This window comes from Lotus japonicus, chromosome 1 (assembly GCF_012489685.1).
Source record: "Lotus japonicus ecotype B-129 chromosome 1, LjGifu_v1.2".
Lineage (NCBI taxonomy): Eukaryota > Viridiplantae > Streptophyta > Magnoliopsida > Fabales > Fabaceae > Lotus > Lotus japonicus.
Genome location: NC_080041.1, coordinates 103,434,555 through 103,453,376, shown reverse-complemented (window position 1 = coordinate 103,453,376; position 18,822 = coordinate 103,434,555). Strand labels below are relative to the sequence as shown.

The window sequence follows — 18,822 nt, the reverse complement described above, 5'->3', positions numbered from 1 at the left end:
CAACTATGGTGAATTATGTTAATTCATTCGTGGTGGTTACTCGAAGACTAAGAATACTTTTGGATAGGACGTGAGATCAATTATTTAGAATACGCTATCATTTATCTTCATGAATTGTGACAATACATTTGTGGCAATTATGCTAAAAATATGATGAATTACATTAATGGATTCACAACAGTTCAGAAAATGTGGTTAATTTTGGTAAAGACCTCGCATCAGCTGAAACTACCAGTGGAATTTAAGTTTTCAGTGTGGTTTGATCTGCCACTACCGTGTACTGGATGACACCTCCATAAGTTAATGAACAATGTCAACTGCTTGATTACTAACGCATGATTCTCTAAGGTTACTTAACCGATGGGATGCGTTTTAGCGGCGGTTTGAAGCGCCATAAGAGCATCTCTCATGCAAGGTTCTTAGTTCTTATTTTTTAGTTAAGAATTGAGGTTTTAACCACCGGAGGAGATGACGTGGAGTTCTTAGTTCTTAAAAATAAGAACTAGGTTTTTATATAAGAAGTTTTACTTTTTGAATTCTTTGCATAATTTTTTTTTCTCTCTCATTCATTTAATTTAAGTATTGAATTAGCATTTAAATTTAAATTTAAATTATATGAAAATAAAAAATATTAATATAATCATATTGTGGGGTCGAATGAATAATGCTAAGAACTAAAAACTAATAACTCATGATTGGAGCAAACTCTGTAAAGAGTGGCTTAATCACATGTGGCAGTACGGGCCCACATAAATATTGCTAATAACTAAGAACTAAGAACTAACATCATATCCAATGCAAAGTTCTTAATTCTTATTTTTTAGTTAAGAACTAAGAACTGAATTTTTAACCATTGGAGGTGCTGACATGAAATTCTTAGTTCTTAAAAATAAGAACTCAATTCTTATATAAAGAATTTTACTTTTTGAGTTCTTATCATAAAAAATTATTTTTTCTCTCTCATCCAAATTACTTTATTACGTTATGAGTTTTGTTTTATTACTTTATGAAGAAAGAAAATATAAATAATGTGGTTGGTGGGACCAAATGAATAGTGGTAAGAACTTAAGAACTAAGAACTAAGAACTCATGGTTGGAGCAAAATTGCTTGAGAGTTGCTTAAGCACATGTGACATTACGGACCCACATAAATAATGCTAAGAACTACTTCATCCGTTCCTATTTAATTGTCCACTTTAAAAAAAATTGTTCATATTTAACTGTTTACTTAGCATTTCAAGAGAGCATTAAATGATGTTTTTATATATAATGTTCTTAACAGAACAATAAATGAGGAGAAATAACACACACTTTAAAGAGTAAACTAAAAAAACAAGCCTCACTTTTTATAAAAATCAACAAAATTAATTACACCCTTAATATGTGTACCTCCACCCAAAGTGAGCAGTTAAATATGAACGAAGGGAGTAATAATTAAGAACTAGCATTAGCATTGGAGATGCTCTAGTTCTTATTTCTTAGTTCTTAGCACTATTCATGTGAGCCCGTATTGCCACATGTGTTTATGGAACTCTCAAGCAATTTTGCTTCAACCATGAGTTCTTAGTTCTTAGTTCTTACCTCTATTCATTTGGTCCCACCAACCACATTATTTATACTTTTTTTTTCATAAAGTAATTAAACAAAATTCATTAAGTGATAAAGTAATTTGGATGTGAGAGAAATAATTAATATTTTAAGCTAAGAACTCAAAATGCAAAATTTCTTATATAAGAACTGAGTTCTTATTTTTAAGAACTAATGAGTCAATGTCAGCACCTCCAATGGGTTCTTAGTTCTTAGTTCTTAACTCTAAAATAAGAATTAAAAATATTGCATTGGAGATTCTCTAATTGTAAGTCAAATTGCAACTGAAAGCCGGGTTACATACTCTAGTTCATGATGATAAGTGTTTGATGAACTTCTAATATTTTACCATCCATTGAAATTTTAAAATATATAAGACATAATCCACGAATCTTGTCGTATGTTCCATGACTCTTCAGTTGGTTTTTGTTTTTCTCTCCTCTAATTGAGTGCTATGCGTTTGATGAGAATGGTAAAATGAGAAGTCACTTTTCATTTCAGAAAATGTGTAAATGACACCATGTTCTCTTACATCAGTTCGGGCTTCTGAGTACTACAGGCAGAAGAAAATAGTGAATACGCATTTAAAACTGATAATAACTGACCCATCACCATCTTTATTTTTTCAAGATCGTGCATGTACGTCTACAATGACGACACAATATTTTCTTGTTTTAATGGTATTTTAATTTGTTTGTGTTTAAGTACTCACGTCAGATTAAAGTGTGATATCGAAAATAATTTGCACTTCCTCGATCTGTCCCTATTATAATTAGTTACTTTTACCTAGTTCTTTAATATTAAAAAAAATAGTTATTTACAATAAATTTGTAAAAAGTTTTATTAATTTCCCTAAATTGTCCATAAATTTCTTTCTCAAATTTAAGAATTTTTCAAAATCACATTATCACTTTCATGTTAAATAATAAGAGTAAGTTTGGAAAAAAAGTAATAGATGTTTCATTAGTATTATAAAAGAACTTATATTTTGAGACAAAAAAAACCTCTGATATACCCTTTACTCTTTAATACAAACTGATTAAAGGTAATATTAATCAGTTTGTATTAACGGTTAAAGATTTTTTTAAAAACGCGTGTCCTAGAAATGAAATTCTAAACTTTAGGAGTTTCAAAAAAAAAACTTTAGGAGTTTAAATAGTCAATTTTAGTAATTTTAATAATGACGACACAATATTTATATTTATATTGGCCAACAACAATATTACGAATCCAAAAAATCTCTCATTATTAATATGTATTGGTACAACTTTACAACACAATATGACAAAATATGATTTATACTTCATTGTACAAGACAAATTAGATATTTTGTAATTTATGTAGCAGCACTATTTTTATCTCCAAAAACCTAAGCGAGTTCAGTTTCAATCACAACTAAGTGTTATGGTATGTTTTCAGGACTATATATAGATCGTTGACATATTTACATATTACTCACCAATACAATCATTTATTAATAATTGAAATCAAACATACAGCCTTTTAAGATATACTACAATGTTGTCCTTACCGACTAGAAAAACATGTGTGTTGGTTAACAGTATTGACCCAAAGTACTATGATTTGTGTACATTTATTGATGTGGATGCACCTAATTTCTGAGTGTGATAGAAGAAAAAAACAATGTATACTACTATAATTATAGGAATAGATAAGCCAATTATTAAAAATGAGGTAGTCAAAGTTCTTGTGCTTAAGGATATCAAATCGACAGGTTCGTTTTTTTTATAAGCAAATCGACAGGTTCGTGATCATGGGAAGACCATGTGAGCCTGTTGCATAGAAAACCTTTCAAACTCCTCCTCCCTTGAATTTGTTGCCAACTAATACGAACACCTCATTTTAGTAGTGTGTGTTAATGGCTATGAATACTAGTAGTATTTTTTTGGTAGATGTTAGTAATGGCTAGCTAGCTATGAATTGCATAGTCAAAAGTTATTTTAATTTCTGATAAAAATAAACTCAGTCTTTATAATTAAAAAGGGACATTAAATTTATATTGATCTGTCATTTTATTTCAAAAGAAATAATACTGATTAGAAATTGATAAATTTGCCCTCCCTTACATTCCCTTTAAAATCTTCCATGCAAATTAGGGAGATAAAATGCATATTATATATTAAAAATTTAGTTAGTAATTTTAATAAAAATATATAATAATACTAATATTGTTTCGCTAAAATTTTAAAGTGACAGGCTACTCCCTCCATCCTACTAAACTTTTATCTATAAAACCCATATTTGAAATTGAGTTATATAAAAAGATAATCAAAATTAATAATTGGTGATAGGGGAAAATAGTAAGGGGTATAAATGAGAAGAAAATGAGGTAAATAATTTTCTATTCCTATATTGAAAAAAATGAAAAAAAAAAAGTGGAAAAATGTTAGATATACAGGGATTACAGTTTTTCTTCATCTACAGTTTTGACATGAACATTCTTTGGGTATGAAATAAACCAGAATTAGTAGGTATACAAAAATAGGGTCAAAATATGATTTTGAATGAAAAATCTAGTTTCTTAGGTAATGTGCCCAAATAGTTTATGACACCCATAACTCTCCCTAGCCCCTCTCCCTCCTCTGTTTTTCTCTCAGTCTCTCTGTTTCTCTCTCAGCCTCTATCTTTCTCTTTCCTATTTAATCCTTCCAGAAGGGCAGACACGCCTAATTAACTCCCTATATATCACTCTCCAAGCAGGCAATTGAGTGAGACATTTCCACATTCTCTCATTATTCTTCATTTTCATCATCATGATGGAGCAAAGACAGATCTTTGTTCTTCATGTGGTGATGATTTTCTTGTTGATCTTGTTAGCAAGTCATGGATGCTATAGTGTTAAAGCTGAGGAAAAAGGAGGAGGAGAAGAAGGTGATAGGATTTTGAAACTCCCTGGTCAGCCAACGGTGTCGTTTCATCAGTTCTCTGGCTATGTCACTGTTAACCAACTTGCTGGTAGAGCTCTCTTTTATTGGCTCACTGAAGCTGCCCAAAATCCTCTCACCAAACCCCTTGTCATTTGGCTCAATGGAGGTTAGACTAATAATTATGTCATGTTTTTTAAATTATTTTATAGATTCTTAAGTCAAAATTAGTTCTGGTGAAAAGCTACTCTTAGAGAAAAATATATAACTGAGTAGCTTCTCTGAGTCAGAATTGATTTTAATTTTTAAGTAAAAATAATCTATATAATCCATGCTTTTAGAAGTTTGAACACAAAACACACCAAATTTACTTAAGAGTTTGATAGTGTTAAGTGAGAGCAAAATTGACATGCAAATTTAATATTATTATTGGCTTATATATGAAAGTATTTTGAGTGCTATTTGCATATCAGAAATTCACTGTTATATCGGCTATAGATTTGTTGTATATATGATTTTTCCTCATTTGGTAATTTTAAGCCTTCTCCTACATTAATTCTTAGCATCCCTCTCCGGAAGCTAATGAACGGTGCAAAATACAACTACTAGCTAGCTACTACTTTGCTACCGACATATATTAAGTCAACAAAATGTACTAATTTCTTTTTTTGACCCTCCTAAATGTGACGCTTTAAATTATTAACACCTTGGATAACACTCAACTTGATTTGAAGCATGAATGAAAACATTAATTCTTTTACTTGTAACGTACTTCTTATTGGCCTTGCTTATATGGCTTCCCTACTTTCACTATGCTGAATATCCATTAGTACCCGTGCAAACTGATGTTAATCAACTTGTAATTTAAGATAACAATTTTAATAAAACTCTTCTTAATAATTACTCCCTTTGTTCCTATATATAAGTCACAAATAACTAATTCTCTTAGATTAAGAAAAGTAGTTAAGAGTAATAAATTTGTAAAGAAAATGATTTACTTTCCTAGATTACCCTTATTTACTTTCCTATAATTTTCTCTTTCCAAGTTAATAATTCTAAAGTTTATCATCTCTTTCATATTAAATATGAGGGTGAACTTGGAAAAAAATTATTTAATGTTTCCTAGATATTAGAAAGTGACTTATATTTTGTAACAAATTTTTTTAAAAAAAAGTGACTTATAATAGGGAACGAAGGGAAGTTGAAAACTCATTTGTTATCTCATATCGTTTAGTGCAATGACTCTTTAGGGCGAGAAATTAGGATCTGACTTATTTTAGAGGAGTCAGGCATGAGAAATTAATCCCTATTAGATGTGAGGTTATGTTTTTTGAAAAAGAAAAGTTGGCATTGTACTTAGTACCTACACACATGTCATTACATTTTTCTAATTTTCGTGGGGTTACAACACGTTATTGTGTGGGGGAGGGGGAGAAATTGAAATGAAAAGTTGTGGGTGTACTGTGGGAAATGCATTGAATTAGTGAACTGTTTGAGAAAAAACAAAAGAAAGTGTAGTACGTAGAGCCCACATGGTCGAGTGGGTTGGCAATGGATATTGGATAGCTTGGAATGATGACTTAACCAAATCGATGAATGGTTCCAATTCAACACACACTCAAGTAAACGTTCTGGTTTCTTCTCTCTGTTTCTCTTTCATCCCTATATCTATCTATGTATCTATGGCACTGCATATATAGGCAGATGCACGCATACACACGCATGGCACTTAATGCTTGAAAGCAACCATAAACCTGCCTCATTAATGATTAACAATCAACCTCAGAACCATTATTTAAGGTTCTGTTAGGAAACTTGTCAGCTGGCAATGCCATTGGTGCACCATCAATGCAACCCCATTTTTAGCAGCGTACCTATACCATTATTATCATACAACTTAGAGCAACTCCAACGCTGGTTTCTTAACCAAGCTGGAGTTGCTAAGATACGGTTTCTTATTTTTTTCAGCATTGGAGCTTGCTCAGTTGGCAGGTTCAGTTTCTTAGCTACAGTGCATGGTTGCTTCTGCAAGCAACTATGCTTTTTGGTTTCTTAGCATTAAAAATTATTATTTTCTCACTTTCTTCAACCGAATGCTCCAGATTTCAGAGGGAAAAAAACAGATTGAAGGAACTTGGAAGAAGATGAACAACAGAACTCCAAAACAACAATTTGATTACAACAAAATTCAAACTTTAAAATAAAAATTATTACTTTACAATAAAAATTAAAACTTTACCCTCAAGATCCTGATTACATGAAAAAAAAAAAATAAGGAAGAGGGAGCAAAGTGAGCAGCAAAAATTTCTCTCTTGGACCACCGATCAAGCACCTTGCATGTCTGATCCAGAAGCTTGAGGGGCGATCTGGGTCTTGATTGAAGCTTTGGTGGCGGCTGGGGTAGGTTTTAGCTGCGGTGGTGGGTGTTTGGTGGTGGTGAGGTGGGTTTCGATGGGTGTGAGGTGGGTTTTGGTGGCGGTGGATGCTGCATCGTGGCCGGTGGTGGGTGTTTGTTGGCGGTTGAGGTTGTTTGTTGGCGGTGGTGGGTGTTTGTTGCGGTGGTGGGTGAGAGGAAGGGGAAAAGGAGACGCTGCAGGTCCTGAAAGAGGAAGGGGGAAAGAGGAAGGGGGAAAGAAGAAGGTGAGTGAGAGCTTGAGGAAGAAGGTGAGTGAGAGAGGTTGAAGAAGAAGCTGAGCGTGAGAGAAGAGAGGAAGAAGAGAGGAGCGGCTAGGGTTGAGGGTTGGGTCTGAGGGTGAGAGTGAGGAAAAATAGATTATATAGTGGGTGACCGGCTGAGCCGGTCATCCCACCGGCTGGAGCCGGTTTTCTGCCCGTTTGGGCTTTTTTTTTTTTGAATTTTTTTAAATTGACCGGTTTTCTGACCGTTTTTCAATTCTCAGCTTCTTTACCGACCGTTTTTTCAATTCTCAGCTTCTTTACCTTATATATAGTGCAGTAGACCATTTGAAACACCAACATTTACTCCCACAATTTCTCTCTTGTCCAAAAATTCTCAAATTTCTCAAAATGTCTAATCCTTATGAGCAATATTATCCACTGCTCGACAATGAAACACCTCCTACAAGTGAAGGTTTGCAACCTTCGCCTATGTTTCCGCCACAAAACCAACCTCCGCAGATGATTCACCCGCAAAGCCAACATGTACTTTTTTATTTTTGTTTCAAGTTAACATGCCGATATTTAAATTTAATTGTTTTAAATATTAAGTAAAATTAAATTTAAATTAAATTCGTATTAATTTTAATTAAATTATTTTTAAGTTGAAGTATTGATTTAGTATTAAATGTTAAATCTAAATTGAGTGAAAATAAATATTATTAATTTATGTTGTATGGTGGGACACGGGTGGGACCCTTCAAATAGTAATTTAAGAAACCATGGGTTGGAGCAAAATCTGGTTCAGTTTCTTAGGAGTTTCTTAAGTCTGATGTGGCAGTACGGGCCCACAGGAATAGTGCTGAATAGTGCTGAATAGTGTGTTAAGAAACCAGATAAGAAATTGTGGGTTGGAGTTGCTCTTACAATGCATTCAATTACACATTTCAAATTCTAATTTTTCTTCCAAAACTACCTCAAAATTAACTTGGGCATTACTTTGGAGAAAGTTTAGTGCCATTCAATTTAATACTAGGACTATATTGCAAATATAAAAGTTCATTTTAGTTTTGTTTATTTTAGAAGATGAGGAATGTTAACAAGAATTCTCTTTTTATTGTTCAAAATCTATGTAGAGTTCATTAAATTATATGGATCTCCTCCTAATTTAGTGGAACTTATATGAGTTTAACCAATTAAAGTGAGAGTTTCAGAAAGAGAATGTCATAGAAGGTGTTGTTAACACCCCTCCTTAGAAAATAACATGTCATCAAGATAATAACGTATATAACTCGTTCAATTTAAAACACTCAGAGAAATTATTTGGAGCATTGCTCTTGTTCCCTTTTGAAATGGGAGAGTTCAATACATTTCATTGTTTAAATTAATAGATATAAATTGCAAATAATAAAACTTTATTTTAGAAAATATCATAACAACCGCTTTGAGAATACTATAGTTTTTTGAACTCGAGAATACTTTAGTTAAAAGCTAAAAAAAGGTATTGAAATGAGTATCAGAGAAATTGTCTAAATACTAATTGGTCAACGAAGTTTTTTCTTCTTCTTATTTATTCTTTTTATAATTTTTTTTTTGCTTATAATGTTTTTATTTTCAAACCCAGTCTTTTTTATGTAGTGTCCAATTTTGTGGTTAATTAGGTCCAGGTTGTTCATCAGTGGCATATGGAGCATCAGAAGAGATTGGCCCATTTAGAATAAACAAAACATCTTCTGGACTCTACATCAACAAGTTCTCATGGAACACGGTGGCCAACCTCTTGTTCTTGGAATCTCCGGCCGGCGTCGGCTTCTCTTACACCAACCGCTCCTCCGACCTCCTCGACACCGGCGACCGCCGCACCGGTAGGCCCTACACCACCCTCTTAATTATCCACATTTATGGCCACCAACATCCACGGTTCATATACATCTTTAATTCCAAAGTAGGAAACAGTAATGATTTTTAGGTAGGCCCTAGAAAATGATAAGATGAACTTGTTATGATGGAGAAAAAAAAATGTTCTAACTTCTAACATTATTATTAGTTATAAAGTTGGTATATGTGTCCTCAACATAATTGCCAATTGACAACGATGGACAATTTTTGGTGGCCCTAGTTCATCACACGTATCATAATTTATGTATTGACCATCAATACTGTACTTTGTAGCACTATAGCTTCAGTACAAAAAAATTCTCATGATCATGGTTGAAGACTTCCAAAACGTGGTTCAAGTTGAAAATAACACCTAGAGTTCAGCTTTTTACTTTCATCCATTCATGTGCAAGGTGTTAGCTAGTGACTATGGTAAAAAATAGAAAAAGCTTCATACACACCCAAAGTTGGTACAGATACAAATATTAGGAACTAGGAAGAGAGAATAAAATGTCACTTGGTAAGTATCAAGGGCCCTCACTCACATAGTGCGTACACCCAACTGACACTTAAAGTGTGAGTAGGGGAAAGAAGGGGAAAAGTAATGAATGTGACATGTGTATTTGAGTTACCTGCAGGTAGGCGTTTATACTATTGGTGTGAAAACACTTAAATCTTTAGGTGAACACATATATAATACTAATTTTTAAGTTATTCTAGCAGTAATTTTGCTTTTTATCTTACAATTTTTTTATATATAAATGACTAAGAATGAGAATAAACATGCTTAATGTGTTGATTAATTATTGTTCAGCCAAAGACTCTCTGGAATTTGTAATCAGATGGCTAGAAAGATTCCCACGTTATAAGAACCGGGAGCTTTACATCGCTGGAGAGAGCTATGCAGGCCATTATGTCCCTCAATTAGCAAAGGAAATCATGACCTATAACACCAAAACCAAGCACCCCATCAATCTCAAGGGAATAATGGTATGTAAACCCTCAACTTTAATCTCTTTTTGCATTTATCATAAAGTGCAACGTTTAATAATAATTAAATGCTCTTGAATATTGATTGATGATGATGCATACTTTTTAAGTCAAAATTGAACAGTTTTGGTCCAAAGGTGATTTCTCATCCAACAACTAACAAAAAAAGTTGATGTTGATCATAATTTTTTTTCAAATCACTAGTTAAGCCGATTTATGTCACTTTTCACAGTGAAAAATTGTGATATATGTCCATTTTTCCATGAATTATTGATGGCTAATCAACTTATGGATCAAAATTGTTCAATTTAAAAAATTGAAGGTCCTAATTCGAGTAATTGAAGCTACAAGAACTAAAATCGCGCATATGTGAAAGTATAAGATTAAACCCTATACATTAATTAAGAGTAATGATATTTAGACATTAGATATCTAATTTTCATCTCATTTTTCTTTCTGACTGCTCTCTGTTCTAATCACATCACTGACACTATGGGGATGTCACAAATCATTTTCTATAAATGAAATGCAGGTTGGGAATGCAGTGACAGACAACTATTATGATAACTTGGGCACGGTGACGTACTGGTGGAGCCATGCTATGATCTCTGATCAAACATACCACCAGCTGATCAGCACTTGTGATTTTCGTCACCAGAAGGAATCAGATGAATGTGAGTCTCTGTATAGCTATGCCATGGATCAAGAGTTTGGAAACATTGATCAGTACAACATCTATGCACCTCCATGTAACAAGTCAGATGGCAGCTCCGCCGCTACTAGTAGCCGCACGATTCGGTTGCCTCACCGTCCCCATCTGGTAGAATAACTTTTGCCCATTCAAAAGCTACTTTTAGTGCCTGTTTGGAAATCCTAATCAATTTTGGCAAAAGCTTCCGGAATTTATTCTGAGGAAAAAGAATTCAATCCTAACATGTTATTAGTCACGATTCGCACAAAACCAAGGGCATTTTCAAACCGAAGTTAAAACTTAAAAGCATGTTTAGATCAACTTTTCTTTAAACATAATCAATTCTCAAACTTAAAAACTACTAATGTCAACTTCTTCACATAATTGATTATGACTTTAGAATCAATGGTAAAAGAATTTCCAATTTGCAAAACAATCAAGGCATGTTCTCTTAGAAGCTAAGACTTGTAGCTTCTCTAACCAAAAGTGATTCTAGGGCAGTTCCCTGTGAAACTAAACATGCTATAAGACTTGTCTAACCAGAAGTAACTGTAGAGCATTTTACCGTGGAATAGAACTTGTTATTAGTATCTTCTTCCAGACTCACTTATCCCTCAAATGTGTACCAAGTTTCCAAACACAATGTGTGCATGTTTAGATCACCGTTTAGATTATGTTCTACAATTGATTATGAGGTCATAATCAATTTGGGGATAAGATCATGTGAGTAGCTTCTAAGTTTCAAAAAAGACTTAGATGAAAGAAAAATTAATCCAAAAATGCTATATATTTGCTATTGTAATTTATTTTATATTTATTCTGCTGTCACATTCTTATGATGATCGTAATAAAATGTCTGAAGAAAAATTTATCTTTTTTCTTAGGCTTTTAGGAAATATTCTGGTTATGATCCATGTACGGAAAAGTATGCAGAGATTTACTACAACAGGCCAGATGTTCAGAAAGCACTCCATGCCAACAAAACTGGCATTCCTTATAAGTGGACTGCTTGCAGGTGAACTTGAACTTTTTTTTTTGAAATTGAAATTGAACTTCAAAATTTAACTTTGAAGTGTTGAATCCCAAGTTTTAATTCTAAATTATGTTTCCTGATCTAGTGATATAATGTACAAAGGGTTAGTTGATAATTAATTAATGTTGCCTTTTCATTTTGGTGCAGTGAGGTTTTGAACAGAAACTGGAATGACACAGATGTGTCTATTCTTCCAATTTATAGAGAGTTGATGGCTCATGGCATAAGAGTTTGGGTGTTCAGGTTGGTCAAAGAAAAATGAAATAGGCTACCAAGCCAGATATTTAGCATATTTGGATTAACTTATTTTTCATCAGAATCATTTCTGACATCATAATTTATTCACAGAAGCTTATTTCCAAATTGGATTAACTTATTTTTCCTCAGAAGATTATAGATGAATTTTCAAACATGCTAATTCTGTACTGTGATTAATTGCTGATGCTGCCTATTAATTATGTTCTACACTTGTGTTAATATATACAGTGGGGATGTAGATTCAGTGGTGCCTGTTACAGCAACAAGATATGCCCTTGCACAGCTTAAAATGACAACTAAAATACCATGGTACCCTTGGTATGTCAAAAAGCAGGTGAGTGCAATTTCAAAATTGTTCATCCCCTCCCATATGTATTTTCTTATCATAGCCATAGCCATGTACTCATCGTCTTGTATAGTTTTATTACTATTAGATATCTAGATTAACACTACAGCTACTCAGTCTCCAGGAGTACATTTTGGTACATACACCCTCCGGTCACTATTATAAGCAAAAGTTTGCTTTGTAAATTCATTCAATAAATGATGTATGTGACCATTTTAATGACCACATACATCATTTATTGAATGAATCTACAAAGCAAACTTTTGCTTATAATAGTGACCGGAGGGTGTAATTAAGAAATGCCATTAAACTGGTAGAGCCAGAAGATTTGAAACAACAGTGTGTTAATTGAAACCAATTAAGCACCCTACTCTTTTTTTGTTCTTGAATCTTAGGGTAGTTAAACTTTTCTGGCCTATGCTGATTCAATAATAAAAACTCCTAAGTTGAACTGGCATAAAGTGTAAACTGTGAATACTGCCTTCAATTGGAGTTTTAAGTATTTCTTTATCATACATCTGACTTCCCCTACTTAATTTCATTAGAGGACCTACTTGAAATGCAAACAATTTTGTGTTTTAGAGTTTGGTAATTTGAAACTGTTCAGTTAGTGAATTTATTTGACAGTGGCATTTCATGTGGGATATACAAGAATAAGAACAAAAGACTTGTCCCACAAAGTCAGGCTGGCTAAATGGATAACATTATCCATATTAAAAACACGTCTGGATTCATGTTTGTAAGATTGGATACTCTCACCACAAATTGTGTGAGGTAGACAATGTTATTTATAATAAAGAAATTACAGAATATTCTAAGGAATATTATGAGACATATTACAAAATATATAAATAATAGTAAAAGGAATATCCCGTAGGATATTACACATATTTATCTCTAACACCCCCCGTCAAGCTTAGCGTTGGATTAAGACCAACGCGAAGCTTGGATCTAAAAAGTTCAAACAACGGACGAGGTAACGCCTTAGTATCAGCAAGCTGGAGAGACGTGGGCACATGGCGAACAGCTAATCGACCAGAGGAAACCAGCTCACGGACGAAGTGACAATCCAAGTCAATGTGTTTGGCATGTTTATGAGCAACAGGATTCTGAGCCATAAACAAAGCACTCTGATTGTCACTAAGAAGAAGAGGAGTTGCTGATAACCGAACACGAAGCTCATGAAGAAGATTAAGCAACCAAACGAGCTCAGAAGCAGTATTAGCCATGGCTCGGTACTCAGATTCACAACTAGAGCGAGCAACAGTAGGTTGTTTCTTGGCACTCCAAGACAAGAGATTATCACCAAGAAAAATGGCGTAGCCATAAGTAGAGCGACGAGTGTCAGTGCAGCGAGCCCAATCAGCATCACTATAACCAAGAACAGCGGGGGAAGAGGTTCGACGAAACGTAAGACCATAGTGCTGCGTGCCACAGACATAACGAAGAATGCGTTTGACAGCCTGAAAGTGTTCTACAGTCGGAGCCTGAAGAAACTGACTAACTGTGTTAACAGCATATGACAAGTCAGGACGAGTAATAGTCAAGTACTGCAAGGCCCCAACCAAAGAGCGATAATGCGTAGGATCGGAGAAAGCATCACCAGAACTAACAAGATGAGAACCGGCAGCCAAGGGTGTCGAAACATGACTGGCCTCAAGCATCAGAGCACGAGAAAGCAAATCATGAGCATATTTGGCTTGACCCAAGAACAAGCCATCAGCAGTATAAGTGATCTCAAGACCAAGGAAGTAGCCAAGCTTACCCAGATATTTAATGGCGAACTCAGCATTAAGGCGAGCAATAAACTCAGTCAGAAGAGAAGGGTCACTACCAGTAAGAATTATGTCATCTACATACACAAGAAGATACAGGGTAATGCGTCCTTTGTAGAAGAAGAACAAGGAAGGATCAGCCCGACTACACGAAAAACCGTAGCGCAGAAGAAAGGAGCTTAAGCGTTGAAACCAAGCACGAGGGGCCTGTTTGAGGCCGTAGAGAGCCTTGTTTAACCGACACACGAGTCGGGAAGCGAGGATCAACAAACCCAGGAGGTTGCTCCATATAAACAGTTTCAGTGAGATGACCATGAAGGAAAGCATTTTTGACATCCAACTGATGAAGCTGCCAATCATTGAGCACAACAAGAGATAAAATGAGGCGTACAATAGTAGCTTTGACAACAGGACTGAAAGTAAGGGAGTAATCAAACCCTGGAATCTGCGTGAAACCCTGAGCAACCAAACGCGCTTTTAAGCGCTCAACAGTGCCGTCACTATGAAATTTAGTGCGAAAGACCCATTTACTACCAACAACATTGGTAGTGGAAGGACGAGGAACCAAAGTCCAAGTACAATTCTTATGAAGAGCAGAAAGTTCATCCTCCATGGCTGCCAACCATTGAGGATTCTTCATTGCAGATTTAAAACCCTTAGGCTCAGTAACAGTATGCAAAGCAGTAAGAAGGCCAGTAGGCTGAGCATGAAACAAAGCATAACGCGGATTAGGCTTAAAAATACCATTCTGAGATCTAGTCCGAGGGCGAGCAGCATCAGGAGCAAGAGGAACCTGAGCTACAACCGGAGAAGGAGCCGGAGCCACAATAGTAGGGGTGGCTAACGGTGCTGGGGAAGCAGGAGCCGGTGAAGGTGGGGCAGCATTATGAGGAACCGGCGAGGGTGGTGCATCAACATGAGGAACCTGCAGAACATCTGAGTCATCACAAGAAGGACAAAGCAAAGGACCAGTATGTGGGGAACTCTCCCGAATGACGGGTACATCAGGCTGTGCAGATGAAGATGGTCCTACAGATGGTTCAGAAAATGTAGAGACCACCAAGTCATTGGCAGAAGAGGGAGAACCTGCAAAAGGGAAGCAAAATTCATCAAATTGAGCATGACGGGACACATAAGTCCGAGAGATAGCCGGATCAAAGCATTTGAATCCCTTGTGTTGACCGCTGTATCCCAAAAATATGCAAGGAGTACTCCTGGGGCTAAACTTATGTTTCATGTATGGACGCAAGCACGGAAACACCCGACAGCCAAAGGGATGAAAATTAGTATATGTAGGCGCAACATGAAACAGAAGCTGAAATGGAATCTGATTAGAGAGCACCTTAGAAGGAACACGATTAATAATATATACCGCAGTACTGAAAGCATCAACCCAATAGCGAGTAGGGACATGTGAGTGATACAACATAGCAAGACCAAGCTCAAGAACATGTCTATGTTTCCGTTCAACTCGCCCATTCTGTGCTTGAGTATGAGGGCAGGAAAACCGATGAAGCACACCCGAAGAAGCAAATAAAGCCTGGACTTTATGATTAGTGAACTCAGTGCCATTGTCACTTTGAAAAACTTTGATCGACCGGGAGAATTGGTTTTTCACAAACGCTTTGAATCGAACAAGAACATCAGAAAAATCAGACTTGCGCGTTAATGGATAAAACCAAGTAAACCGGGAAAAATCATCCACAAAAATAACAAAGTAAGAAAAACCATCAACGGAAGCAACAGGAGATGGTCCCCACAAATCACAATGGATAAGGTCCAAAACTGCAGAAGCTCGTTTATTATTATCATAAAATGCTAAACGTTTACTCTTAGCCATCTGACAAGAAGTACAACAGATAGGCTTAGGCAAAATAGAGGAAACATTAAAACAACCAAGTTTATGCAATTGTTGAATAATTTCAAAATTGACATGTCCTAATCGTGAGTGCCACAATTCAAATGAGGCACGAGGTAATGGAGAACTGGTAGTAAGCAGCGCCTGCGATCCTTGGTCAAGCACATAAAGTCCTTTATCACATTGGCCCCTTCCCAGAACGGCGCCTGTCTGTCGGTTCTGAATAACAAAAGAATCATCCAGAAAAATAGCTTTAGCATTATGTTCACGAGTCAATTTGCTAACAGAGACAAGATTTTTAGTTAATCGAGGCACAACCAAAACATTAGATAAAGGAACAGAATGTGAAACAGAACGAGAACCAATATGAGAAATATGTAAACCAGCCCCATTACCAACAAGAACACGATCATTACCGGAGTAATCCTGAGAGTCCGTCAGCTGAGATAGAGAAGGAGTCATATGAGAGGTGACACCTGTATCCATATACCAGTCGGAACGGTTGGAGTTGTCCAATGAACAACCCGCAGCAAAAGATTGAGCTAAATTGGCAGACTCAGAAGAACGATCCTAGCGAACCGGACACTTATCAGCTTAGTGACCCTGCTCACGACAAATTTGACAGCGAGGAATGTAAGAGCCACGACGACCAGAGCCACCATTATGGCGACGCTGACGAGATCCACCATGAGAGTTGCCACGGTTTCCACCCCGAGAACCACCACCATAATTACCACGGTTGCCACTAGTGGAAGACTGATGGCCAGAAGAGCGAGTCTGATTGGTCGCATGGAAAGCAGCAGGTGGAGGAGTCACTGATTCCTCAAGAGAAGCCTGAAAAATAGCATGGCTCTCGACCTTACAAAGAATGTCAGTAAAGAAAGGTAAGGGTACCTGATCAAGCTGTCCTGTGGAGAAATTTGCGTATGAGGGGCCAAGACCACGAAGAAACCAGTGAACTTTGTCATCATTAGCGACAGGGGCACCAATAGCAGCCAATTGATCACAAATAGTGCGGAATTTCCGGCCATATTCAGAAACGGAGAGGGAACCACGACGCATGAGTTGGAGCTCATCACTAAGACGCAGTTCACGGGCCTTGCTGCGTGAAGCATAAGCAGAATGAAGAGCAGTCCAAACATCCCGGGCAGTGGTAGCACTGAGGGTCTCAGATAAAGCTTCCTCAGTCAGTGAGGATAGAAGGAGACTGTTGACGTTGCGATCGCGAGTCTGCCACTGAGCAAAGGAAGGATTTGGACCTGGAACAGCACGCAAACCAGGAGAAACATTTTGTGGCACAAACTCCGGTGGTGGATCAACGGTAGGATCAACAATGTCATAAAGATTTTGATTCTGAAGAAGAGCTGTGACCTGTTTACGCCAGAGAAGAAAATTATCTGATTTTAGTTTCACTGTAATCATATGCACCAAAGTGTTGAAGGAAAAAGTCGGAGGTGTAGCGTCCGAAGCCATGGGAAAGAGAACACAATTGTCCCAAAAATAAATAAATAAATAATCTGCCAACAAGAAAGACAAAATAGCTGATGCAGGAACAAGGTGTGTGGGACAGCACGGTCAACAAGGGCAACAAGTGGCTGACGGCGCGGAAAGAGAGGCCTGACGGCGTGCTGGCGCGTGTCCCGCGTGGCTGGCAGCAAGGAGACAAAGGCTGTCGGCGGCAGGAGACAAGAACAGGGGCGCAGAGCAGAAAGCACGTGTAGATGTTGTCGGCTGCACAAGGGACAAGGGCGACAGCTCGGGCGCGTGTCGGACGCGTGGTGGGCAAGGCTGATGATGGGGCGCACGAAGCACACGGATTCCAGAGGAGCACGGAAAGCCAAAAGAGAAAGGCTGCGCACAGAGCACAAGGCACACGCGGAAAGCAAGATTTTGGTGGCACGGTGCTCGAGCAAAAAACAAGCTGTAACACAAAAAAGAGAGAAGGGTGGCGGCACAGTGTTTGGTTAGGGTTTCAACCTAAAACCTGATACCATGTAAGATTGGATACTCTCACCACAAATTGTGTGAGGTAGACAATGTTATTTATAATAAAGAAATTACAGAATATTCTAAGGAATATTATGAGACATATTACAAAATATATAAATAATAGTAAAAGGAATATCCCGTAGGATATTACACATATTTATCTCTAACAATGTTGTCTGCCGCAAGTCTATCACAACATTCCTCTTTTACTCGTATTTAGGATCGGCTATGACACACAGCATAGGTGGAGTTTCGTGTGGGATTTAAGGGAACATTTATATAAATGGAAAGCTCTAAGTGACATCTAAGAATATATAAAGTAGTTCATTTAAGTTTTGCTTGTATACTGATTAGAAATTGTGGTTTTTGTGAAGGTTGGAGGGTGGACAGAGGTGTATGAAGGGCTAACATTTGCCACTGTGAGAGGAGCAGGCCATGAAGTCCCACTATTCAAGCCCAGAGCAGCTCTTCAGTTATTCAAATCGTTCCTTGAAGGGAAGCCTCTCCCAAAGTCCTAAAAAAGGGAAACAAGAAGAGGTTAAGAAAAAGGAGAGAAAATGAAGAAAGAAGAAAAGAAAAAAAGATAGCAAGTGGAAAAGCTCATAGGTTCTAATTTCTATTTCATTGTTATTGTACTGGACAAAGAATTTATGCCATTTTTAGTTGTCAAAAAATTAACAAGAGGGGTTGGTGGAAATAGCAAGGGTCAATTCTAAATTGTAACCATGTTTTTTGTTCTGATATTTTTCATTCGGTATAATTGATAAAATGAGCCTAAATAAGTAGGAAAATAGGTGTGCCTTTATGATTAATAGATCATACATTAGCTTTTGATTATAATATGATGTGATATCTTTAAAAAAGTTACATGCATGATCATTAAACAATTTTTTTTATTTTGATCATTCATGAATGA

The 18,822-nt window shown here is 36.4% G+C and overlaps 1 protein-coding gene across 2 annotated transcripts; it reads left to right on the top strand.

The window, feature by feature from the left end:
• The first annotated feature begins 4,156 nt into the window (after positions 1-4,156).
• Positions 4,157-18,697, top strand: LOC130728610 (serine carboxypeptidase-like 25). 2 transcript variants are annotated; one of them, XM_057580122.1, is made up of 8 exons: positions 4,161-4,641; positions 8,750-8,953; positions 9,781-9,956; positions 10,489-10,776; positions 11,532-11,662; positions 11,828-11,923; positions 12,167-12,272; positions 18,281-18,697. In XM_057580122.1, the coding sequence occupies exons 1-8, from the start codon at positions 4,362-4,364 to the stop codon at positions 18,422-18,424; spliced, it is 1,425 nt and encodes a 474-aa protein (XP_057436105.1). In that variant the 5' UTR covers positions 4,161-4,361; the 3' UTR covers positions 18,425-18,697. The 2 variants fall into 2 exon arrangements, with proteins under 2 accessions (XP_057436106.1, XP_057436105.1); XM_057580123.1 differs by lacking the exon at positions 8,750-8,953 and having other exon boundaries at positions 4,157-4,641.
• The last annotated feature ends 125 nt before the right edge of the window (positions 18,698-18,822 follow it).

Excerpts from the sequence above, each read along its gene's own strand:
- LOC130728610 (XM_057580122.1), top strand. The coding sequence starts at position 4,362 with ATGATGGAGCAAAGACAGATCTTTGTTCTTCATGTGGTGATGATTTTC. Across the intron at positions 10,777-11,531 it reads TGCCTCACCGTCCCCATCTG|GCTTTTAGGAAATATTCTGG; the intron begins GTAGAATAACTT and ends CTTTTTTCTTAG. Across the intron at positions 12,273-18,280 it reads CTTGGTATGTCAAAAAGCAG|GTTGGAGGGTGGACAGAGGT; the intron begins GTGAGTGCAATT and ends GTTTTTGTGAAG.